Source organism: Leptodactylus fuscus, chromosome 4, assembly GCF_031893055.1.
Source record: "Leptodactylus fuscus isolate aLepFus1 chromosome 4, aLepFus1.hap2, whole genome shotgun sequence".
In the NCBI taxonomy this organism is placed as follows: domain Eukaryota; kingdom Metazoa; phylum Chordata; class Amphibia; order Anura; family Leptodactylidae; genus Leptodactylus; species Leptodactylus fuscus.
In genome coordinates this window covers 75,351,473-75,378,639 of record NC_134268.1, presented here as the reverse complement: position 1 = coordinate 75,378,639, position 27,167 = coordinate 75,351,473, and the positions used below count along the sequence as shown (strand labels likewise).

The following is a 27,167-nucleotide window of genomic DNA, read 5'->3' as shown; positions in this document are numbered from 1 at the left end:
GGAGCATTTTGAGCGTGTCATCTGCCGACACGTGTATACGTGCCAGATTGCGCTACACTTTCCTCCGTGTGAACTCCCCCTAAGAGGGTGGATCTAGTATACAAAATATTCTGAGCTTTAATAAGAGAGTCTTCAATGTCTGGTGTCCCAGCAGGAGAATTACCTGTTAGCCCGTCACTGAGATACCCATGAAGGTGCATAAAACACAAGTGAAATCCCATACAGCGGGAATTATAAATATTTAATAGCCATGTCACAATTACTTCCAGTAATTTACAGGAAAACACATTTGTACAAACAGAATAATTAAACTGAAACAACCAGTCAGTTGGCAATGACAAAGTAACGTTACATGCTACAACCATTTCGTCTAGATACGAGGCTAGCTGTGCAGTATAGGGGAATAATATTGATCCATATCCATTTCATATGTATTTTCATCAGTGAAGCTTTTGCACAGATAGAATGTGGTAGAAGTAGAAATTCTTTTTTCACGATAATGCCATGAAACAAAGCAAATCTTTCGACATCTCATATAATATCTGCCATGGTGTATGCTGTAGATATAAGGGATGGACTTGATCTCAGAAATGCTTGTGTTGCAGCCATGACAAGACGGACAATCCTAACAGAGACCTCCAGCATATTCATCATCCTCTTCTTCGACCTGAGAGCCGCCCTGAGCTGGCTGTGATACACCATTCTGTGAAGTTGCTGGAGATTTCTTTTTAGTGCCACCTCCTGGAACAACCAAGCTCAACGCCAACTTGGCATACTATGACGACACAAAGAAAAGGTTAAAATGGGACTAAAAAGTTGCTGTGTACATCTTTCTATCAGGAATATCAAATCTTAGTTTGTAAAAAAAAAAAATTTTCAAAGTTTTGTGAGACGTCTATAAAGGAAATTTCTCTGCTTTGTGCTTGAAATTTACACTATTGTAAAATGTCTATCATTCAGAACAGAAAATAGGGAAACATTTATTAAGGCTGGTGTTGCCTACACCAGTCTAGATCAATTTCCCTGCTGGCACAAGATCTCAACAGGTGTTATGCGTAAGAGGTGGTAGATTTCAGCTATAACTTATGTCAGGGCTGATATGTCCTCAACCTTGATCCCAGTCCTCCTCAATGTCTAAAAAGGGATTCTATCATACAAACACTTTTTTTCTTAGTAACACGTTGGAATCGCCTTAAGAAAGGCTATTAGTCTCCTACCTTTCTTTGTCTTCTCCGTGCCAGTTTTTGTTGGTATGCAAATTAGTTCTCTCGTATCACTGGGGGTGGGCCCCAGCGCTCAAACAGCACTGGGGGAGTCCCTAATGCTGCCAGAGAACTCTCTCCAGCGCCGCCTCCATCTTCAACAGCAACCACATCTTCTGTGTCTTCTTCCGGCGCAGGTCTCAGACTTCTAGGGCTCGAGCCTAGCAGACTGCGCATTTCCACAGACCACGAGAAAATGGCCGCTTACAATACTGGGTAAGCGGCCATTTTCTCGTGGCCTGTGGAAATGCGCAGTCTGCTCTGCCCGAAGTCTAGAAGTTACAAGCCACCGCCGGAAGAAGAGGACGTTCCTGACAAAGATGGAGGCGACGCTGGAGAGAGTTCTCTGGCAGAATTGGGGACGCCCCCAGTGCTGCGAAAGAACCAATTTGCATACTGACAAGAACTGGGATTCCTACGGAACGGCGGTGCGGAGAAGACAATGAAAGGTAGGAGACGAATAGTCTTTCTTAAGGCTATTCCGACATGTTACTAAGAAAAAAAATGTGTTTGTACGATAGGATCCCTTTAATAAGTGGAGATCAAGAGCTATACGCCAAAGATACGCCATTTCTAAACCAGGTTTAGTAAAAGCGTACATTCCTTAGTAAATTCCCACACACACCACTGTTCACTGGGACAAGACACATTACTTGGACATTCCAAAAAAAATATTTGAGGAACAAGGGCGCCATAAAAATTTGCTATGTTTATTGTTATATTTTAATAATTATCTTTTGAAGCTAAAAATTTGTCAAGTTTTGTGTGATCTTACTGAAAAAAAAAAAGAATTTTTTATTTTAATTCGCTTCGTAAACCACCTTAAGTTGTTGGGTCTCAGAAACAAGTCCCAACCTACATTCGTTGCACTTACGTCATTATCCATGTATTTAAAGAGGGGAGAGTTGCAGACGTCATAAGCCTGGTCCTGGTCTTGCTGATCATATGCTTCTAGTAGCTGCTCCAGGGCAGTACAGTCCTCGCTACCACTAAAACCTGGAATACTTAAAGAACAAACAAACATAGGTATGAATCTTAAAGCGGCTGTTCAATTACTACTGAATCATGTCTGATGGACGTGGCACATTAAAGGGCTTGTCCAGTTTTAGACCAATATTAAGAGACACATTTTATTGTTTGTATAACAAAAACATATGTGAACATTAATATTGCTGTTTTACATTATTGGAGCAGGTTTCTGTATATTCAGCTTATTATTATTATATGCTTGCACAGAGAATTTGGTAGAGTGATAGTGAAGGTAATTCCTCAGTTTTAACCGCAAACTCATGCAGCCAATATACACTATGGAGAGTAGGGTTAAAGGGAGTCAGTCACCAGAGCCCAGCGTTTAAACCTAGCTCCGCACATAGATAGGTGAGGGTCATCTAAATCAGTATTTTTGCCCTTGTAAATCGGTGCCTCCATTGCCAAGATATCACCATCAATATGCAAATTAACTCTTGGAGCAATAAGGGTGCTGCAGTTGCTCCAAAGAGGTAAGCAGCAACATTCTAGTTTCACCAAAGAGCTCATTTGCCTACTGACAAAGACCACAAGATCTCGCCAATAGAGGCTCCAATTCACAGAGGGAAATACCGTTTGATTTAGGTGTCCCTGACCTATCTATATTTGGGGCTGGGTTGATAAGCTGTGTTCTGGTGGCAGTTTCACTTTAAGGCTAAGGCCCCACAGGCCGTAATCGCAGCGCTAAAGCGCTGCGGAAAGAACCGCGGCGTGAACACATCGCGGTTCCTTGCGCAGCGCTTTGAAGAGAAAGTTCACAGAGTTTTCCTCTGCGGACTTTCTCTTAACATTATATCTACGGGAAAGCCGCCGGTGTTTCCGTAGATATAATTACCACATGGAAAAAGCACAAGCTAATGCAAGAAGACAATAATCAACCAATATATATAAAAAATATATCAAATATTTTATTACACATTAAATAGCAGATTATTATTAAAAACAATAATGTACAGCAGGGCAGATGGATTTAAGCCAAAGACATACACAGATAGACACATAGAATAAAGAACGTGGGTTCTTATGCTAGACCATGTAAGATGAATAAAGGTAAGTATAGTAGCATAGAATAGCACTTGTATAAATATAGCAAGGCTATAATAGTGCCAACCATAAAATACTGTTGGCAAAAAACACCCCTCCAAAAATATGTCCCTATAGATGTATAACTATATACTAATATTTTGTAATTATAGCATAAATAGCTGAGGACATATAGGAGGAGACAAATACAATATGTAAAGTGTGAGGTAAACTACATAGATATTGCTCCCATCAATAAGGAATATAGATTACATATGTAATCACACTACAATGCAGCCAAAGCTATGTACATACAAAATACAAATAGCTCCTATGAGGCAATCAGCCAAATACCTGAAGTCATGTCTCCAAATAATAAAGGTCAGCTAGCAGCCACGATAGAATACTAACAAATAGGTAGACGGACCACCCCTACGCGTTTCGCCACTACTGTGGCTTCCTCAGGAGGTGACAATACTGTAAGGCAGATAGCGTCTTTATATACCTGTGATGAGTGATATCGGCGCGCCGCAGCTGCGATGGCGTCCCGAGGAGCCGGAAACGTCAGTGCGCATGCGCCGGCAGCGTCGATGACGTGCCGGTCACATGACACACACAACGGACTAGATCACATGATCGGGAGACCAGAGCGCAGCTGGAGCGCGCACCTCATCAAAATAGGTAAGTATAACAATACAAGAACAGAAGAATAGAAAAAAAGAAAGCATGGTGAACAGGATTTTATTAAAACTTAAATGGAGCCTCAGACAGACTTCATATATGGAATATAATTACTATGAGAGTGTTGTATTTTGTATCCGTAGATATAATTGACATGCTGTGATTTGGAAAGCCGCAATGGCTTTGCAAATCGCAGCGTTTCCGCACTGCGTTTTTCTCCGCAAAGTGAGCATGGGATTCGCATGAATCCCATCCCCTTTGCTTGCACTGTAAAACGCCGCGATTTTTCCCGCTGAATCTCCGCTGCGGGCAGCGTTTACATCCCGTGTGGCCCTGGCCTAAAGTCACTTGAGGCAGCCAGACTGAGGACGTACCCTCATATTTGTAACGTGAAATTCTGGGGTCTAACTATATAACATTCAACGCTATAACATATAATGCCAATTCTATAATAATACTGATGATAAGACAGTAACAATCATTTATTCTGACAACCCTGACTCCAACAGGTCCCAAATTACTTTAGTGACCTGAAATAAAGCATCCAGGACTAAAATAAAATATATGTGCATAATGATTAGTAATACTGGTAAGTAAGGGAGCGACCATTGTGACCATTTAAGTGCTATATTAGCAGAAACGTGCCCTATCAATCAACATAACATTTAAAAACTGTCTAAATCAAAAAGACTAGGAAAATGCACATGCAAGAAATGTTCTGGTCTTACACAAAACATCTGACATTGTACTTTAGAAAAGTTGGGAAAGTCATTTAAAGGTTATGGAACATTTTACACCTTTCATGATTTGTCCCTAAGAGCGCTGTAACAAAAGAGATGTTTGTCATTATTAGTGATGCAATCCAGTGGTTTAGTAAATTGTTTTACTGTAGACAAGGTCACACAATTGAGTTCTGATCGATTTCTATACTAAACAATACAAAGTAATTCAATGAAAAAGCTCTTTGCACGAGGGCGCAGCACTTGACAGCCTGTCAGGAAAGGAAGCATGCACCACTTTACTATTAGCAACATGCTTACGCTGCAAAACTCCTTATTGACCGGTCCTACACCCAGCCTAAATCCTATAAAATATAAGAGCCACAATCACGGTACAATAAGTAAATATACTTAGACAAACCTATTAATATAGAGCTTGCGCAGATGCTCAAAGAGGCTTTAGGAGAGTTACCAATCTCATCTGCCTCCTTGAGCTACAGCAATGGCCCTCATGATACAGATACAGATGGGAGGGGTCGATACTCGTAACAACCTTCACACACATCTGCAAACTGCTCTGTGCAAAGGACTGTAGATTCTACACAGCTACATTGCAAGTTTTCTATATACTTGTTTCTACATCTGGTTGCTTTTCTGACTGTGCTCTTTTCCTATGTCATGTCTCAATGGTAGACGCTAGAATGGACTGGGTACCTGCATGTATCTGCCCTTTATTTACAGTCCGCGGTTCCTGGATCTCCTATATGACAGTCACTTGGGCTTTTCTCAGCTATTAGTTTGCTCTTGGCAAACTACAACTCGTGGCACAATTACATGTAAACAAAAGAAACTAGTTATAATGGATTGGGGAGGATGGCAGACTGTTCCTGATTGTAAACGCCATGTGCCTTAGAGACTAATGTAAAATGTGCTGCAGCCATAATAGGGACATTAGCAGCCGAAAAAAATGAAAGGACACGATGTATGAAGGCTGTAGAACATAGAACAGAACAGCCATAGAACAGACTGCCAAGCAAGCACCCTACATATATGGAAACTCAGGGACCCTTAAAAACCTCTGTTTTGTACATAGAAACCAATTAGTTTACAGTTTTTGTAGACCATAAAAAAATGATTTTATTGGCTTCTACAAGGGGCTGGTAAAAAAAAAGAAATGAAAAAACTGCACTTTCAATAATCACAATGTATCACGGTATATAAATTACTAGCTGTTACCCGCGACTTCGTCTGCGGTGATTGTAGCAGTGGGTATATACAGGCGCGGGTAAGGTTTTCGTACTGTGTATAAGGTATGGGATATGAAATGTAAGTTTGTATCTTGTTTTTGCTGTAATTCAGAGAATACGTGAGACTTTTGTGTTGAAGTTACTTTGTATTAGAGCTGCTATATATACGGTGTTGTGAGAAACTTTACATAGTGACTTTGGGACAGAAGTATTTGAAGTTAACCCCTTCCCGCCGATGGCATTTTTTGATTTTGGTTTTTCGTTTTTGACTCCCCTCCTTCTAAACCCCATAACTTTTTTATTTCTCCGCTCCCAGAGTCATATGAGGTCTTAATTTTCCTGGGACAAATTTTTCTTCATGATGCCACCATTATTTATTCTATATAATGTACTGGGAAGCAGGGAAAAATTCAGAATGGGGTGGATTTGAAGAAAAAATGCATTTCTGTGACTTTCTTACGGGCTTTGGTTTTACGGCGTTCACTGTGCAACCAAATTGACCTGTCCCCTGTATTCTGTGTTTCGTTACAATTCCGGGGATACCAAATTTATATGGTTTAATTTACATTTTGACCCCTTTAAAAAATCCAAAACTATGTTAATTTTTTTTTTTTGAAAAGTCGCCATATTCCGACAGCCGTAATTTTTTTTATACGTGCGTGTACGGGGATGTATAGGGCGTCTTTTTTTGCGGGACTGGGTGTACTTTGTAGTTCTACCATTTTCGGGAAATGTTATTGCTTTGATCACTTTTTATTCAAATTTTTATCAGAATCAAAACAGTGAAAAAACGGCGGTTTGGCACTTTTGACCATTTTTCCCGCTACGGCGTTTACCGAACAGGAAAAATAGTTGTATAGCTTTGTAGAGCGGGCGATTTCGGACGTGGGGATACCTAACATGTATGTGGTTCACAGTTTTTAACTACTTTTATATGTGTTCTAGGGAAAGGGGGGTGATTTGAATTTTTAATCCTTTTTATTTGTTTTTATTTTTTTTTTTACTTTTTTTTAAACTTTTTTTTTTTTTTTTGCATTTATTAGACCGCCTAGGGGTATTGACATGGTTGGGCGGTGTCGCAGATTGTCAGAGTGGTGGGGGTCGGCAAACATGGCTGCTCCGGAGCGTTAAAGAGAGCCTCCTGGAGTATCGTTAAGGTGAGGGGCAAAGTGGTAAAGTATATGTATATGTGATTGTGTGGGGTTAGGGGCGAGGCTGTAGAGGGCAATATGAATTTTGTGGCTTGCTATGGTCCAAAGTGTGTGAGATTGCAGAGATGGTGGTGTGAGTTTGGGTTTTGTGGGGGTCCTGGCACAAACGTATGTGCGCTATTGTGACGAAAAGTAGCCTATTGCACAATCGGGTGTATTAACTATGTTTGTGGAAACTTTCAGCCAAATCGGTCGAGCGGGTTTTGCGTGATTGAGGAACAAACATCCGAACATCCAAAACTCACAAACCCACAAACTTTCACATTTATAATATTAATAGAATGTTTTGGTCTATGGTCAAGCTCCTAATAGTTACCATATGGTCAATGTCAGTCACTTGTTGGCCTATAGGCTGCCCAAGACATCATTCACATTAGCATATTTTGGTACAAAACAGTCTCTCTCTGTTTATGTTCAACTCCTGATCTGGACTAAAAATGATGCTGAAAAATATGCAGGTGTGAACAAGGCTTAACAGTAATGATTCCAGAACATTCTGCTTGATTCAATAGGACTTCTGTGTAATAGGAGATTCTGCTTAAGATTAAATACATATTGCCCGTATACAATGTAAATAATCCAGGGTTAGGAGCCTTCCAAAAGGTTCCCTGTAACACAGATCTACTTACCTGTAACTTTCTCTGACACACTTCTCTGCAGCAACATAGTCATTTCTATGAAGATGTACTAGCACTTGGGCGATTGTTTTCTACATAGAACAAGAAATGAAGTTACTTTGATGAAAGGGAAACACTCTGTCAGGCATATACTCGATCGGTCTCTAGAATACACGAATTTCAGTATTTCATGTACAAAAGCTTTTTGTGTTTTACAGTGAAAGCCTGTGTCCTGTTTTTCCCGTCCACCCAGTATTATTGAAACCTCTACTTGAATAGAAAAATAGGGCGTCACAGTGCAGAACTGAGTCTATTGCACTACAGACACGGCTGGCGAACATCAAGCCTCGGCATCTAGATTTTATTCTGATTGTGATGTCGCAGTTCTGAATCAAACACAATGGAATCTGTGATGGAGGTTCCTGACACAGACTCTGATGCAAGTGTGAACAAAGCCTAATTTCAATGAACAGGCCAAATAATATTACCAAGAGAGCCAGCCAGTGAAGAATATGGATCAATATAATACATGCAAATAAAACTCAAGGAACTCCAAGACTGTAATGGACACAAGTGATACTACGTCATACCTTATAACATGTAGGATAATTTTCTATTTCTTTGTACATATTCTTTTCTTTTAGAATGGATACTACAGCTTCATCTAGCCTGAAAGAAAATATAACATGCAGAACATGAGTATATCACTGAACAAATACCAGAATGGACACAAGGTGTCTGTCGGAATTACAAATCAATACATTTGTATTGTACAGATGTCAAGGACGGCATCAATCCTAACTGTATTATCCATCATTGCATTACTGTAGCCATATGAAGGAGTTTCACTAGATCGGTGCTGACAGAAATAAACTTTCCTTATTATTTAATAGTTGTATTCAGCATGGTAACAAAAGATGTGACTTAACATTTTTATGCAATAACTGTAAAGGGTTGTCTCAACGTAGATATGGGGACATATGGCTTTGTTGTAGCGAGTGATAGGATCAAAGAAGTTAGACAATTGTCAGAGGCAGTGACAAAAATGCTGGGAAAGCTTCTGGTTATCACCTCTGCTTGACTTTATTTGGGGACTGCATATTTGGGCCATTGTACTCAATAGAGGTTTCACATAGTAAAAAAACAGAGGAATTTGAGGCAGCCTTCTGCCTCTGATACGTCTCTACTTTCCACAGTGGAAAGCTTAAGCAGAGCTTCGACTTTCCACCGTGGCCTTCCTTTGCCGATTAGCCTCAGAAAGAATGGGGCTAATGCACAGAGTGTCTTGGGTTCTGCAGCTGGATCAGTAAGACCTAGCAGGACGCTTCTTATCTCACTGTCCTGTAAGAAAAGACGTCATGTCCATCACAGTCACTCATTGAAAACAATAGGAGGTAGAGTCTGGCTTGAATTTGGAGCCGATTTTGAGGCACAATCCATCTCAAAATCATCTACAGATTCAGTTGTGTGAACTTACCCTGACTGTGTCTAAAAAGTGACTTCAGTTCCAGACTGTGTAAGCACATGCCACAAGGAACATGCTAACACCTAGATTATTATTATTATTTATTTATATAGCACCATTAATTCCATGGTGCTTTATATTTGGGGCTTACATACAATACACAGAATATACAGGTAGATATAATACTAACAATGACCGACTGGCACGGTGGGGTAGAGGGCCCTGCCCGCGAGGGCTTACAATCTATGAGGGAAGGGGGATAGAGACAGAAAGAGTGGGGGAGACTGTACAGATGTCAGTGAGGTGATACTAGTGTTATTGGAGGTTGTAGGCCTTCCTGAATAGGTGAGTCTTCAGGGCCTTCTTGAAGCCTGTGATTGCATGGGTCAGTCTTGTGTGTCTTGGTAAGGAGTTCCAGAGTATGGGGGATGCACGGGAGAAATCTTGGAGGCGGTTGTGTGAGGAGCGGATGAGAGAAGAGCGAAGTAGGAGGTCATTGGAGGATCTGAGGTTACGTGTGGGCAGGTAGCGGTAGGTTGGAGATATATGGAGGGGACAGGTTGTGGATGGCTTTGTATGTTAGCGTCAACCTAGATGTCAAACTTTAGTTATAAATTTCCAAGAGGATTGTCACAACAGAGTTCTAAAGTTATAAGACACAAGTATGTACTAAACCAGACATGTAAAGCGATATGAGAGATTCTTTGTAATGGTAGTCTCAATTTATTCTGATGCAAAGCAAGGCCGAGCCGTGGTCTATCAGGACTCTAAGGGCTCTGAACCTAACACAGAGGTTTTGCAAGGAATTATTAATTCCAGTGATATATAAAAGGTGACCATACCGGCGAGCTCTCACTAGAAGTCTTGAAGCCTTCCCTAGTAGTTCCACTGCTTGACGTAAACGTTCTTCATTCTTAGGAGAAAGATAAAAAAAAAACTTTTTAAAAATAACCAACTATCAAAATACTGTGGGCAGCGTAACAAGAAAAGAGAACTGCAATATCTACACGCAGAAACTATTCTGTGCAAAGAAAATTATATTTTTCGTTATCCAGCAAAGAAATAAAATACTGAATTGATATTTAGTTGAGAGGTCAAAGGCAGATTATACAGGGGTTTAAAAAGTTCCCGATTGTTATTTGTGCATTGTTGCTATTCAATATAGCTGAGGCATATTCTATTTCATTATTTAGGGTCCTTCGACTAGCATCACACATCATAGTCACAGATAAATCGCTTACACCATAGACATAATCTAGATTAAAAGTCCTGAAGTAATGGTTATGGAGGACAGATGAGCTGCTGGTTTTTGGAGAGAGAGACACAGTCTTTTATATGAAAATACAAAGGTTTAAAATTGACTGTCCAGTCAAAGCAAAATTTAAAAAAGAAACTGGAAAATAAAATAAAACCAAAAAACCCAACAACTGTTGTCCTGGCCATTCCGGTGTCAGGTTGTGTAAAGATGGCGTCTCAGGAGACTACAGTTCCCAGAATTGTGCTTTCTGCACATGTTCATGATACTCTCAGCCTATCCATTGGTGGACTGCCGAAGATGTACACTCTGGTATCCTTGTTCACGGTGACAGAGAACGCGTGGCAGGCACAAATGGAAGCTATTGTGCACGGTCAAACAGAACAGGCTTAGTGCATGCAGTTCATAACCAGCGGAAAAAAAATAGTACTTTTTAGAGATGAGCAAGTGGTATTCGATCGAATACCTCGCTCCCATAGGAACGTGTGGAAGCGGCCGAACACCAAGGGGGTTAAAGCAGTGAATATTTGATGCGCCTAACCTCTTGGTGTTTGGCTGCTTACACACATTCCTATGGGAGCGAGGTATTCGATCAAATACTTCTCGCTCATCTCTAGTACCTTTTATTGTGGGAGTTCCTGGCAATAATGTTAAATTGTGCAACTGCATAAAATCCGCCCATTGACTGTATTAAGGCAATTTACTATTGACTAACCTCTTTAAAGGGATCCTATCATTTACACACTATTTTTTCTAGGTACCACGTCGGAATAGCCTTAAGAAAGGCTATTCGTCTCCTACCTTTCGTTGTCTTCTCCGTGCTGCCGTTCGCCTACAATCCCAGTTCATGTTGGTATGCAAATTAGCTATCTCGCAGCACTGGGGGCGGGCCCCAGCACTCAAACAGCACTGGGGGTGTCCCCAATGCTTTGAGAGAACTCTCTCCAGCGCTGCCTCCATCTTCGTCAGGAGCGTCCTCTTCAGCCTCTTCTTCCGGCGGTGGTTTGTAACTTCTAGGCCTCGGGCAGAGCAGACTGCGCATGCCCACAGGCCACGAGAAAATGGATACCCCCAGTGCTGCGAGAGAGCTAATTTGCATACCGACAAGAAGCAGGATTGTAGGCGAACGGGGGCACAGAGAAGACAATGAAAGGTAGGAGTCGAATAGCCTTTCTTAAGGCTATTCTGACGTGGTACCTAGAAAAAAATAGTACATGAATGAAAGGATCCCTTTAAAGAGGTCGTTTCTGTGCATTTAAAAAAATTTGGTGAAGTGCCCCTAAAATAAATTAATTGTATTTTTTTTTTTTTTTAAATACATATCTGTTTGGTCATTCTCTCTATCCATGCTGGTAGTTCCAAGAAACTTTGTGGTTAATGGAATAGGATGTAAAACATGGATATACAGGTCCTTTAGCCTTACAACATGTAGTGCCCATTACTTCTCAAAGACCAGCACTAAATTCAATATTTAGATGTCTATGTCACCAATGATGTTACATCTGAGGTAGGGGGGGGATGCGCCAACCAGAGGGGAGGTTTTGCTGCTGGGTGAAACTGTACCTTTCTATACGCATGACTGTCAAACAGGGGAGGTTCAGGGCCAACACTGCAAATAGTGTAAAATTATTCACCAATGACCATGCAAATATCAGTGTATATCTTTAGTTGACTGGACAACTGCTTTAACCTTCTTTTATAAAATCAAATTGCATTCCTTAAAATAAAATCATTCTTGCAAAATGTAAAAACAGAGGCAGGCGCTCCTTGAAAATATTTTTTCCGCATTCACTGGTTACTGAGAAATAGAAGTTATGCAGATACACTCTGAATTATTCCTCCAGCTAGGACTCAGCTCATCTGGGTGACTTCTTTCATAGTGAATACCTAGTGAGACCCTTGAAAACATCAAAATATGACAACTGTGTTACTTCTACCATGTCTGCATTTACGAGAAACAGTTAAAGTGAACCTGTAACTGACAGCTATTACACTACACAATTATACTTACTAGATAAAAGCATTCACCTTACATTAACACCAAGCCATCATTGACCCTTCTGAGAGTCATTATAACTCTACAATGTCATAATAGGTAGTACTCATACATAAAGTGCTCTAAATCTCTTCCCTACTGAGATGTGGAACGAAAAGGGATGTCGGCATTCCTTTCATGACAGCCACAGCTTTACAATAGATATTTGGACACTAAGCAGACATGTCTGCTGCACTATTGTATATGCACAATACTGAACACTGTGCGCTATGATAGTATCAGACATAGCAATAGTTACTAGAGATGAACGAGTGGTATTTGATTGAATACCTCGCCGCCATAGGAACGCGTGTAAGTGACCGAACACCAAGGGGTTAAGCGCATCAAATATTTAATACGCTTAACCCCTTGGTGTTCGATCAAATACCACTCGCTCATCTCTAATAGTTACAAAAATCAGGGAGCCCAAGTCAGCTTCTCTGGAATATTAAAGGGGTTGACCAATATTGAGAGACCAATGTTATTGTTTGAATATTAAAAAGTTGTACAATTTTCCAATATACTTTCTGTATCAATTCATTACAGTTTTCTACATCTTTGCTTGCTGTCATTCATTCTGCTTATTCTACGTGGATATAAATCAGTCCATTGTCATGTGATGGACACACAGGTGCTCTATGAAGACATTATAGTCATGTATGTTCATGCACACAGCATCTCTCAATTTCTTAAAGGTGCTCCTACATGAAAGTAATTCAGAAATACCAAGCTACATCCATACCTCAAAGACTGATGCAGACTGCTGATATAAGTGGACAGCTTTTTCCAGGTTTACATGTTCTATAAGCCTGAAATGAAATAATATATACAGTCATTCTACTTCCATAGAGAAAAGAGTTATATAACAAAATATTGTCATGGTGCAGACACATTCATGTCCTCTATACTCACTTCCCGGCCCGCTCCAATGCCATGGCGGCAGTGTCAGGAGTCCCATTCTCCAGATACATCATGCTGGCTTTCTCTATCAACTGAACGGCTTCAGGAAGTTTCTGCATCTCCTTAATTTCGAAAAAGAAAACACACTGTGAAATGGATTTTTGTATAGTTCTCTAGGCAGCACAGTATTGGCGATACAGAGGATCAATGACCAACAAACAGAGAAAGTCAAGCAGCAATTTTATAGGCTTTAGCTGACCGGATCTCACCTTCAGCATCATTCCTGCTTGTTCATAGGCTCTGAGAAAGTAAAATTATATATTTTAAATAAGAACCATTGTCAACACCTCTACTATAAAGCAATAAGTATATTTAGGACAACAGGTGCTATCATCACGCACTAAACCTTCAGCTCACTATATATATGGAGACAGAGTATCAAAAGACAAAGCAGCTGTCTGTTCACACTGAACTAAGGAGCTGGAAAAATGAGTGATCTCTTTAGGCCCATGGCGTGTCTATGACTTTCTGTCGCCACTGCATAGCCCGCACTGCACAGCCCGCACTGCACAGCCCGCACTGCACACACAACCAAGCAGGAGCAAACACTGGACAAGAATTGAAATTTCACACTGACTAGTGCAAATTCTAGCTAAACATGTTGTGAGATCTGGCCGATAGCTATTCCACCTGCAGACCTTACCCACATGGACATGGACGGGGATTATGTCCCTGGTGAGTGGGCTTCTTTTTTTTTTTCAAAATCAAGGCATAAACCTACATAGTTACATAGTAGATGAGGTTGGATAAAGACATCAGTCCATCAAGTCCAACCTATAACCCTACAATCCTCTACAGTGTTGATCCAGGGGAAGGCAAAAAACCCCATGAGGCTCATGCCAATTGCCCCAATTCAGGGGAAAAAAAATTCCTTCCCAAATCCTTGATAAGAAACGTCTCATTCATGTAAATGAATTTATACAGAACAGACCTCCTGTTGTCTATAGAATACATCATAGGCTCTGTCTCCTTGGCTCTACATTTAATCCAGAAGCCTGTAGCTCCTGGTATAAAAATAGTGACCTAAAATCTAAAGCGCCCATACTAAATACAGAAGTCGCCCTCTGTCACCAGCTCTGCATTAATGGACAAGAGGATTGCCATGCTGGAATATAAAGAAAAGGAAGAAAATTGTGTGAATAAGTGTTTCATGCCTCTTTTCTTAATTCATACATGAAACAGAAAGCCCCCCCTGCCATGAATAATAGCTAGAAGTGACCGAACTTTCCAGGCAAGTCTTTCACATCATACAACTAAGATCATGGTTTACTGTACATTACACATATTCTTATAAGAGACCCAGCAGATGACATCAAGGACAACCACTTTCGATTGGCGTCCAGTGATGATAAGCCCATGGCTGCCATACAGCTAAATAATCGACCATGTAAAACATGGATTCCTCTAGTTTACTAGAGCAGCTTTCCAATTGTCTTAGAGAGCTGGTTCTTCAGTAGGTGAACCCCCTCTATGACGTCCATATGCACAAAAAACATTTCCAAATTTGACTGGGGAACTGTAGTCATGGAAACTTTATGTGGATCAAACACTTTAAAGTACATGGATGCTTCCACATATACACACATATTCTATTTAAGGGTGGGTTCACACCTGTGTTGTAGAATCAGTTTTTCTGTATCGTGGAAAGAACATAAAAACTGATTTGTTTAAACACCCATTAATTTCAGTGGGTGACATAAATGCTCGGCTGTCATCTGTTCCAACATTGTTCCATTTTTTTATTTTTTCTTTGACAAACAAAACGGGAAAATGGAAGCATGGCAGAAAGTGCCAGATCTGTTTTTTTTTATTTTTTTTTTATCATTGGAGTCATTGGGTGGTGGATACAAACAGAAGGTAATCGTTATCCATCTGTTTTTTTACAATATCAATTTTTTTCTATCCACAAAAACTACAAAGAAATTGTGAACTTAGCCCAAGCCAGGTGGCATAGGTTGTAGATATTGTTGCATTTGCTAAGACAATCTCTGTGCCCCAAGTTTATTCAAATCTCTTTCAAGCCATTGACCTGCAGCTTCTCCCAGAGCAGATACAAATACAGTTCTCTTATTGTAATGTATATGAACAGGCTTTTATCAGTTCGCTTCTGGCAGGTCTCCTTTCATGCCCAAACTATTTTATAGATGATACTTACTTAGCCGCGTGGAAAAGACTAGGATGAGTATATGGTTAAGGCTCAAAAACAAAATAAATGAAGTCATAAGGATGCAAGATCAAATACAAACTAAGGCGACATGCACATGACCGGGTGTGTAGTGGTGGGCCATAACTGAACAACATGGACGGCAGATGGATGTCATCCGTGTATCCTCTGTGCTTCCGTGGCCCCTTCCATTTAGGCCAGTGAGCAAGTCCCCAAAATGGACAGGAATAGGATCTGTCCTGAGTTTTGCTCACATCCCCATACACCAGACCGTAACAATACACAGTCATAGAAACGAATGGGTCAGTGTACTAGCCATGAAAAACAGTCGTGTGCATGAGGCTTCAGCATGATACATAGTGAATAAGGAGTGCAGAATACACTGAACTTTATACAACTTGTCCATAAAGCCACAAGCATTCCTGCCATTTCTATTGAAATCTGTCTCCTTTACTCACCTGTAACCCCCTTACATCACATCTACAAGAGAATTTAGGACAAACCATTCTAGCCATTGTTATGGAGTTTGTCCCACTCTACAGGTAAAAAAAAATCTTTTCTGAGAACGCCTTCTGCATTTTGAAGTTTGTCTGTTGGATTTTCTCCCATTAATCCAGAAGAACATTAGGTGTTGGACAAACGGTCCGGTTCAGAGTACATCAAAAAGCAGCTGTGCTCAATGAATGAGATCTCACTGGCCTAAGAAGATTAAAAAGCGCAAGCCTAAGCCCTGCAGATTCTTCAACCTGTTTTTGGCAAGATGCGGGTGTCAGACTCCCACTGATCAGATGACCTATCCTATACTGCTAAACTAGCCAACATTTGTCCCAAAACTAGATTGTGTTCTTCCAGCTTAAGGCTATATTCACACAACCATTGTATGTCCATTGATGTCATCCTGTGACGGATGAGAACAACATACAATAAATAATAGCAGTATGAACCTAGCCTTACACAGCTGTAACCTACAAACTGCACAAACTTACCGGTAATTCATTCATGGATTGTAAAAAACAAACAACGGAAAATACCAAATACCGAACAAAATACCAAAGCATTATTTCAAGAAAGGATACGCTTTGTTGTTCTCGTAAGATTCAGCCTCCTTTAGAAAGGCTTCTTTGGCCTGGTCATACTGTTTAGCATTCTTAAAAGCAACAGCTGTAAGGAACAAAAATAAAACACATCAAGTTGTAGATTTCACATAGCAGTAACCATACATACAATACAATACAATCATATATAATAATCATAATAGACCCAAAACAGATCCCGGCTAAAGGTCAGCAGAGTCCACAATAATAACCCATCCCCGCACATAGATAGGTTAGTGTCACCTGAATAAAATTGTGTTGTCCCACTGTGAATTGTCGCCGCAGTGCCAATATACTGCTGGTTTTGTCAATGTAAATAAGTTTTCTAGAGCAGCGACAGTGCAGTCGTTGCTCCAAAGAGGTAAGTGACAGCAACGTTTTTACTCTGAAGGTCATCTACATATGGACAAAAATTGCAATATCTCAGAAACGGAGGCAGCGATTCAAACAGGAAAAACACAGTTTGATTCAGATCAATCTAACCTATCAATCTGCATGCTAAATTAATATGCAGAAATCTGGTGCTAAGATTCCCTTGACAAATCACTGACTTATAATGGGTGTTGCCAGCATTTCGTCAGGGCTCTGGTAATAGGGACTGTAAAAACTTTGATGCAGATCTATAGATTTGAAACTTGGACATAAGGAAATATCAGAAAATGAACTATTCACATAAAATGAAGAGTGCTGTGGGCATACTCTTGTGTGAAGATGAAGTGAGAGAGTTGTGGGCATGCTCCTATGTAGACATAAGGTGAGAATGTCTTGGGCATGCTCTTGTGTGGAGATGATGTTCTTGGTGGTGTCGGTGATCTATTGTCAGTGGTGTGATCCTTATCTGTCGGGGGTTGAGTAACAAGCCTCCCACACAGAATCTAACAAACATGGAGAACTATTTAGTACAGCTTAGAAACCTGTGCTTGTATGAACAAGGCTGAAGATAAGAAATAGAACAAGAAAAACTAGATGATAAAAGGAGAGCAGACATTTGGGAATGGTACTATTCCAGTCTTATGTAAATAACATCTGCATGATGAAAGGCTACGCAACTTAATATTATACTTTCTGCTTGTTCTGCATTACTTACAAGATCTCTGCTTGCTGATAGTGAAAAGAAACATTGATGTTCATATCAAGAAACTGAAAACCTGAAAGTCCTCATGCACAAACCATTGAAAAATGGACAAGTAATGGATGGTTTTTATTTATCATCAGTTAAACTGACAGTGAAACACAGCAGATTAAAAAAACAGAATACATGCTACTTGTGTCAGTCTCTCTGGTTTCTTGGACTCAATATAAGCCTATGGGGTAAGGTTTTAAATTCTTTTTTTTTGGGTAACGTATCAGTTTCACGGATGGTAAAAATGGATGAATGGGTTGGGTAAAAAATGAGTGAATGAATGAATGAATGAATGAATGAATGAATGAATGAATAAATAAGACAACCAATGAAATTCATTAATTTTATTTTATTTTTTTTACTAACAGCTAAAAAACCAACATACGGTAAATACCCTAACCCTATCACTGCCACAGGTATCTGCTATGTTGGCACCTTGGGTGGCTGTGACAGCGCCATCATACACCGCCCTCCCCATATCTTGTTTTTTTCCATGAATAATCCACTGTTCTGAGTGGATCAGGATCTTCTTTTAAGCTTCAAAATGAAATTTTAAAAAATCCACCATGTTTAAAACACAGATTTTACCCTTTCGACATTAGATAATCTTCTAAAACCCATCTAACAGCTGTCACCATGCAGATGGGAAAAGACACAATTATCGGTGAGCAACCATCATCATGCTACTTTTCTTCAAGTCTGTGACTACATTTATCATCTTACAAGAAACCTAAGCTGATCAAAGCACAAGTTTATATGTGAAGGGCACAATACAATAACAAAATTATATTATAATAGTTCATAAATGAACAAAGCTGCATAAACAGTACTGATGTGGTTAGATGTGACTGACCTACACATGATAAGATTGCTTCTATATGATAAGCTGGTGGGTTTATATAGGGAATTCACCATAGTGTCTATACGACCCTGGTGCCTAGTTATTTAAAGGGAACAGTCAGCACACAAGGCTAAAGCCATACATGGACCCACTACTCAATCTCTACCAAATGGTTTTCACTACAGCTTTCAGCCCCACTTCCCAGAAAGCTGAGGTCCGCAGGCAAACACATAGCAATAATTGACGTGCAGCATGTTCAAACCCTACAGCGCAAGACAGACACGCAACGCACACATGGAAAACCACATTACAGTCAATCGGGTCCTTTGGGTTCTGTTCATGTCAGTCACAGAATGGATATGAAGACGTCCATGTTTTCACAAGTATCAGGTCTACTACATGATGTCTGCCGCAGACAACCAGCAACACCCACTCATGGCAAAAACCAGTGACTGATTGCAAAGGTTGAAACCAATAAGTGATTTTCTGGATGTTCAAAACCTGCAGTGCAAGACACTTTGTGCTGCAGTTTTTTTCCTGCAATGTGTAGATGGGACAATTCCCCTCTACTACACCCCCACTATACTTCATAGCAATTTAGCTGGTGGAGATTTTGCAACCTGTGCACACTACTTACGTTTCTTAGGCAAAGGACTGTATTTATTTTCAGTATTCTATCTGTACAGACTACATACAGACCCACTCATTCCAATGGTTCCATGCACAGAACCATGTTTTTCAGGGGTCTGTGAACCTGGGGCGCAAAATACAGAACAAGTCCTTCCATTTTGCAGTCTGGAGTCATTTATTCAAGTGTGTGGGTCCATAGATAAACACTAATGTTGATTATTCTGCTCACAGTAGGGAAAACTCTCTGTACATGCAGCCCGTTTTAACCTCTATGTCGATCAACAGACCAATGACGGGCTTAGAAGGGTATTCTGGGACTTTTAATTGAAACTAATAACTGAAGGTCGGACATCTTGCATCTCTGTGTATCAGGTGTTCGAAGAGGATGCGGCGCTCCCCGAGTGCTGCTTCTCCTTCTCAGGGGATGTGACATCAAGTAAATATCAAGTACACCTCTGTAATTGATAAGTACTAAAGAAGCTACAGCACTCACCCGAATGGATATAACTTTAGTCCATGATGTACAACCTAAAATTCTATAATGTTGATCAAAAGAAAAGTAACTTCCCCAACCCCCCATGAGTCTGAAGCCAACTGACCCATGTCAGTGGAAAAAAAATCCATCCTGACTCCAAATCTGGAAATCAGTATAAAGCCCTGGATCAACTTGTTTTCACCAAAAAACTAAAACCAACATTTCACGAAAGACATCCAAGTCCTTCTTGAATTTGTTTCAGATACTGTGTTGGCTGTTGCTGGAGAGCTTCAGACTCCAATCTAGTATAATATCTTGGATCAACTTGTCTTCACCAAAATTTTAAAACCTGTAACCTGAAATATTTTTCACATCCAGGCCCTTTTTGAACTTGAACAATTAATTCACCATCACAACAGCGAGTTCCATAGCCTCACTGCTCTTACAGAAATCTTACAGAAAAGACTCTATTTATGTTACTGGTGAAATGTTGTTTCTTCTAAGCTAGAGGATGTCTCCTTGTCACCGTCACAGGCTTTTAGAAAGATCTTTCTTAGGTCACAAATGGTGGTGGGAGCGCCTTAATGTGGGAAATTTGCTGCCAGGCTCCCTTCACTACTAATATCCATTATATTTGATGGGTAATAACAGCACTGGTTTATAGTTAGTTAACAATGATAACTAGCAAAAATAGCTGCAACAAAAATGGGACACAACTACAAAACATAAAGCATGTTCTAATATAAAATAATGGTATCTCATTTAAGCCCACCTAACATCTGATAAGGTAAGGTGGTGGGAAAAAATGTATAAGTCCAGGTACAGATGGCTAATGTCATGTACTTCAGACGTGTCGGTACATACCTGCCTTTGAATACTCTGAAGCTGCGCTGTCATAATCCGGTTTCCACTTTAAAAAGCCAGTTTTCAAACTATAAAACAATACAAAATACATTTGAAAAAGCAGATATTCCCCAAATCATAGGAAAACAGGAAGAATCATTTAATCTGCAGCTGATAATTCAGAAAGGCTAATAATACTATCATATCATGTGAACTATCACAAGACAAGATGAAGAATAATCAGAGAGAAATGAAGGACACGTCACTGAAATCCTACAAGTGCTGGCTGTGAGAAGGACAGGTAAAATTAAGTGGCCATTGGCGGGTGGTGGGGATTTGGTTGTGAGCACCCCAGACCCAACATAACCCGCTTTGTATTAACTTTTTTTTTGGCCTCTTTAAAGGCCCCAAGTGCAGGGTATGGCTGATTTATGAAGAGAACTGGAATAAATTTCCTTTAAAAACTCATGCCAGAAAGCTTGTGTGTTATAATGAATATGATGGGTTAAGGCGCCCCCACCCTGCTCACATTTACACAATGTAGCAAGTGAGGCGCAGAAAGGGAGTTTTGGCGAATGTTCGGCAGAAAAAAAGGACATTGCACCAGATGTGCACAATATCATCCTTCAATGCCAGAAAACTGGCGTAAACGGATTGATAAATTTCCCCTCACTGTGTATATCTATCTATCTATATATTTCTAAAAAAATAGTTGCAGCAGCACCAGCAAATCTTGGGATTATCCCACAAATTGCACGGCAGAAACCCCTCTCCAGGCAAAAGGGTTTGTAATAGAAAAAAAACAATCCGGTCTGTCAGCAAATTGAGTTGGATGTCAAATGTCCTTTTATTGGAAAAAGCAGTACACCACGTATCGGTCCACACTGGGACCTTTCTCAAGTGCACTTAAGAATCCTATGGGGGTAGATGACAGTAGTGTACACCTATAGCTCCTGCTATAAGAATCCTATGGGGGTAGATGACAGCAGTGTACACCTATAGCTCCTGCTATAAGAATCCTATGGGGGTAGATGACAGTAGTGTACACCTATAGCTCCTGCTATAAGAATCCTATGGGGGTAGATGACAGTAGTGTACACCTATAGCTCCTGCTATAAGAATCCTATGGGGGTAGATGACAGTAGTGTACACCTATAGCTCCTGCTATAAGAATCCTATGGGGGTAAGATGACAGCAGTGTAACTTATAGCTCCTGCTATAAGGATCCTATGGGGGTAGATGACAGCAGTGTACACCTATAGCTTCTGCTATAAGAATCCTATGGAGGTAGATGACAGCAGTGTACACCTATAGCTCCTGCTATAAGGATCCTATGGGGGTAGATGACAGTAGTGTACACCTATAGCTCCTGCTATAAGAATCCTATGGAGGTAGATGACAGCAGTGTACACCTATAGCTCCTGCTATAAGGATCCTATGGAGGTAGATGACAGCAGTGTACACCTATAGCTCCTGCTATAAGAATCCTATGGAGGTAGATGACAGCAGTGTACACCTATAGCTCCTACTATAAGAATCCTATGGAGGTAGATGACAGCAGTGTACACCTATAGCTCCTGCTATAAGAATCCTATGGAGGTAGATGACAGCAGTGTACACCTATAGCTCCTGCTATAAGAATCCTATGGGGGTAGATGACAGTAGTGTACACCTATAGCTCCTGCTATAAGAATCCTATGGAGGTAGATAACAGCAGTGTACACCTATAGCTCCTACTATAAGAATCCTATGGAGGTAGATGACAGCAGTGTACACCTATAGCTCCTGCTATAAGAATCCTATGGAGGTAGATGACAGTAGTGTACACCTATAGCTCCTGCTATAAGAATCCTATGGGGGTAGATGACAGTAGTGTACACCTATAGCTCCTTCTATAAGAATCCTATGGAGGTAGATGACAGCAGTGTACACCTATAGCTCCTGCTATAAGAATCCTATGGAGGTAGATGACAGTAGTGTACACCTATAGCTCCTGCTATAAGAATCCTATGGAGGTAGATGACAGTAGTGTACACCTATAGCTCCTTCTATAAGAATCCTATGGGGGTAGATGACAGCAGTGTACACCTATAGCTCCTGCTATAAGAATCCTATGGAGGTAGATGACAGTAGTGTACACCTATAGCTCCTGCTATAAGAATCCTATGGAGGTAGATGACAGCAGTGTACACCTATAGCTCCTGCTATAAGAATCCTATGGGGGTAGATGACAGTAGTGTACACCTATAGCTCCTACTATAAGAATCCTATGGGGGTAGATGACAGCAGTGTACACCTATAGCTCCTGCTATAAGAATCCTATGGAGGTAGATGACAGCAGTGTACACCTATAGCTCCTGCTATAAGGATCCTATGGAGGTAGATGACAGCAGTGTACACCTATAGCTCCTGCTATAAGGATCCTATGGAGGTAGATGACAGCAGTGTACACCTATAGCTCCTGCTATAAGGATCCTATGGAGGTAGATGACAGCAGTGTACACCTATAGCTCCTGCTATAAGAATCCTATGGAGGTAGATGACAGCAGTGTACACCTATAGCTCCTGCTATAAGAATCCTATGGAGGTAGATGACAGCAGTGTACACCTATAGCTCCTGCTATAAGAATCCTATGGAGGTAGATGACAGTAGTGTACACCTATAGCTCCTGCTATAAGAATCCTATGGAGGTAGATGACAGTAGTGTACACCTATAGCTCCTTCTATAAGAATCCTATGGGGGTAGATGACAGCAGTGTACACCTATAGCTCCTGCTATAAGAATCCTATGGAGGTAGATGACAGTAGTGTACACCTATAGCTCCTGCTATAAGAATCCTATGGAGGTAGATGACAGCAGTGTACACCTATAGCTCCTGCTATAAGAATCCTATGGGGGTAGATGACAGTAGTGTACACCTATAGCTCCTACTATAAGAATCCTATGGGGGTAGATGACAGCAGTGTACACCTATAGCTCCTGCTATAAGAATCCTATGGAGGTAGATGACAGCAGTGTACACCTATAGCTCCTGCTATAAGGATCCTATGGAGGTAGATGACAGCAGTGTACACCTATAGCTCCTGCTATAAGGATCCTATGGAGGTAGATGACAGCAGTGTACACCTATAGCTCCTGCTATAAGGATCCTATGGAGGTAGATGACAGCAGTGTACACCTATAGCTCCTGCTATAAGAATCCTATGGGGGTAGATGACAGCAGTGTACACCTATAGCTCCTGCTATAAGAATCCTATGGGGGTAGATGACAGTAGTGTACACCTATAGCTCCTGCTATAAGAATCCTATGGGGGTAGATGACAGTGTACACCTATAGCTCCTGCTATAAGAATCCTATGGGGGTAGATGACAGTAGTGTACACCTATAGCTCCTGCTATAAGAATCCTATGGGGGTAAGATGACAGCAGTGTAACTTATAGCTCCTGCTATAAGGATCCTATGGGGGTAGATGACAGCAGTGTACACCTATAGCTTCTGCTATAAGAATCCTATGGAGGTAGATGACAGCAGTGTACACCTATAGCTCCTGCTATAAGGATCCTATGGGGGTAGATGACAGTAGTGTACACCTATAGCTCCTGCTATAAGAATCCTATGGAGGTAGATGACAGCAGTGTACACCTATAGCTCCTGCTATAAGGATCCTATGGAGGTAGATGACAGCAGTGTACACCTATAGCTCCTGCTATAAGAATCCTATGGAGGTAGATGACAGCAGTGTACACCTATAGCTCCTACTATAAGAATCCTATGGAGGTAGATGACAGCAGTGTACACCTATAGCTCCTGCTATAAGAATCCTATGGAGGTAGATGACAGCAGTGTACACCTATAGCTCCTGCTATAAGAATCCTATGGGGGTAGATGACAGTAGTGTACACCTATAGCTCCTGCTATAAGAATCCTATGGAGGTAGATAACAGCAGTGTACACCTATAGCTCCTACTATAAGAATCCTATGGAGGTAGATGACAGCAGTGTACACCTATAGCTCCTGCTATAAGAATCCTATGGAGGTAGATGACAGTAGTGTACACCTATAGCTCCTGCTATAAGAATCCTATGGGGGTAGATGACAGTAGTGTACACCTATAGCTCCTTCTATAAGAATCCTATGGAGGTAGATGACAGCAGTGTACACCTATAGCTCCTACTATAAGAATCCTATGGAGGTAGATGACAGCAGTGTACACCTATAGCTCCTGCTATAAGAATCCTATGGAGGTAGATGACAGCAGTGTACACCTATAGCTCCTGCTATAAGAATCCTATGGAGGTAGATGACAGTAGTGTACACCTATAGCTCCTGCTATAAGAATCCTATGGAGGTAGATGACAGTAGTGTACACCTATAGCTCCTTCTATAAGAATCCTATGGGGGTAGATGACAGCAGTGTACACCTATAGCTCCTGCTATAAGAATCCTATGGAGGTAGATGACAGTAGTGTACACCTATAGCTCCTGCTATAAGAATCCTATGGAGGTAGATGACAGCAGTGTACACCTATAGCTCCTGCTATAAGAATCCTATGGGGGTAGATGACAGTAGTGTACACCTATAGCTCCTACTATAAGAATCCTATGGGGGTAGATGACAGCAGTGTACACCTATAGCTCCTGCTATAAGAATCCTATGGAGGTAGATGACAGCAGTGTACACCTATAGCTCCTGCTATAAGGATCCTATGGAGGTAGATGACAGCAGTGTACACCTATAGCTCCTGCTATAAGGATCCTATGGAGGTAGATGACAGCAGTGTACACCTATAGCTCCTGCTATAAGGATCCTATGGAGGTAGATGACAGCAGTGTACACCTATAGCTCCTGCTATAAGAATCCTATGGAGGTAGATGACAGCAGTGTACACCTATAGCTCCTGCTATAAGAATCCTATGGAGGTAGATGACAGCAGTGTACACCTATAGCTCCTGCTATAAGAATCCTATGGAGGTAGATGACAGTAGTGTACACCTATAGCTCCTGCTATAAGAATCCTATGGAGGTAGATGACAGTAGTGTACACCTATAGCTCCTTCTATAAGAATCCTATGGGGGTAGATGACAGCAGTGTACACCTATAGCTCCTGCTATAAGAATCCTATGGAGGTAGATGACAGTAGTGTACACCTATAGCTCCTGCTATAAGAATCCTATGGAGGTAGATGACAGCAGTGTACACCTATAGCTCCTGCTATAAGAATCCTATGGGGGTAGATGACAGTAGTGTACACCTATAGCTCCTACTATAAGAATCCTATGGGGGTAGATGACAGCAGTGTACACCTATAGCTCCTGCTATAAGAATCCTATGGAGGTAGATGACAGCAGTGTACACCTATAGCTCCTGCTATAAGGATCCTATGGAGGTAGATGACAGCAGTGTACACCTATAGCTCCTGCTATAAGGATCCTATGGAGGTAGATGACAGCAGTGTACACCTATAGCTCCTGCTATAAGGATCCTATGGAGGTAGATGACAGCAGTGTACACCTATAGCTCCTGCTATAAGAATCCTATGGAGGTAGATGACAGCAGTGTACACCTATAGCTCCTGCTATAAGAATCCTATGGAGGTAGATGACAGCAGTGTACACCTATAGCTCCTACTATAAGAATCCTATGGAGGTAGATGACAGCAGTGTACACCTATAGCTCCTGCTATAAGAATCCTATGGAGGTAGATGACAGCAGTGTACACCTATAGCTCCTGCTATAAGAATCCTATGGGGGTAGATGACAGTAGTGTACACCTATAGCTCCTGCTATAAGAATCCTATGGAGGTAGATGACAGTAGTGTACACCTATAGCTCCTGCTATAAGAATCCTATGGAGGTAGAGTACAGGCTGTGAGGCTACAAGGATGACTGAGCCACCCTCCAGGGGTTACCATGGCAGCAGTGTACCACTAGGGGTGGCGGGGATGCAGCATTGTCCTCTCTTACCATTTTTCTGCTTTCGCCAGATGCTCTAAAGCTTCATTGATCTTCTGAGCCGCCATGACAGCTCCGGCAATAATATCAGACGTCACCAGGAGGCGTGGCCAGGGCCGGTCCTGGTAGGTATGAGGTCATGGGAAGGGGCGGGGTCTGCTGGATGCAGCTCTGGTCACAGGAAGTGTGGTAGTGAGTGCGTGTGTAAGTGCTGCAGTGAGGCGGCCTGGATGAGGCTGTGTGTAGTCGGGGAAAGGGAGAGAAGTGAAGTGATTTACGTGGGACTGTATGTTAGAGTCATTAGAGAGGAATGGGTTTTTGTTCTAAGGAACTCTATGTTGGAAGTATTACATGGGGCTGAAGACAGGGAGTGATGTTTTTACATGGGACTGCATTTTGTAGGGGCTAAAGCTAGGAGGAGACTAGGACATGAGGCTGTCTGTGTGAAGATAATGAGTGGAAAAGGATCAATTTATTTGACGTGGGATTGTATGTTGGAGGGCCTGAGCCAGAGGCGTAACTAGGAATGGTGGGGCCC

The 27,167-nt window shown here is 41.2% G+C and overlaps 1 protein-coding gene across 1 annotated transcript; it reads right to left on the bottom strand.

Annotated features, from left to right (window-relative positions):
- Nucleotides 1-227: 227 nt before the first annotated feature.
- On the bottom strand, nt 228-26,743 carry NAPG (NSF attachment protein gamma). Its single transcript, XM_075270691.1, has 12 exons — nt 26,642-26,743; nt 20,693-20,760; nt 16,742-16,826; nt 15,657-15,674; nt 13,711-13,741; nt 13,454-13,563; nt 13,284-13,350; nt 10,094-10,164; nt 8,377-8,455; nt 7,799-7,878; nt 2,137-2,266; nt 228-775 (listed from the first exon to the last, which is right to left on the bottom strand). The coding sequence occupies exons 1-12, from the start codon at nt 26,695-26,697 to the stop codon at nt 626-628; spliced, it is 945 nt and encodes a 314-aa protein (XP_075126792.1). The 5' UTR covers nt 26,698-26,743; the 3' UTR covers nt 228-625.
- Between the last annotated feature and the right edge of the window lie 424 nt (nt 26,744-27,167).

Bases quoted from the DNA above. Each gene is read 5' to 3' on its own strand.
- NAPG (XM_075270691.1), bottom strand. From the start codon at position 26,697: ATGGCGGCTCAGAAGATCAATGAAGCTTTAGAGCATCTGGCGAAAGCA. The intron at 7,879-8,376 runs GTATGACGTAGT...TGTTCTATGTAG, and splicing joins ATTATCCTACATGTTATAAG to AAAACAATCGCCCAAGTGCT. The intron at 2,267-7,798 runs GTAAGTAGATCT...TTGTTCTTTAAG, and splicing joins TGTGTCAGAGAAAGTTACAG to TATTCCAGGTTTTAGTGGTA.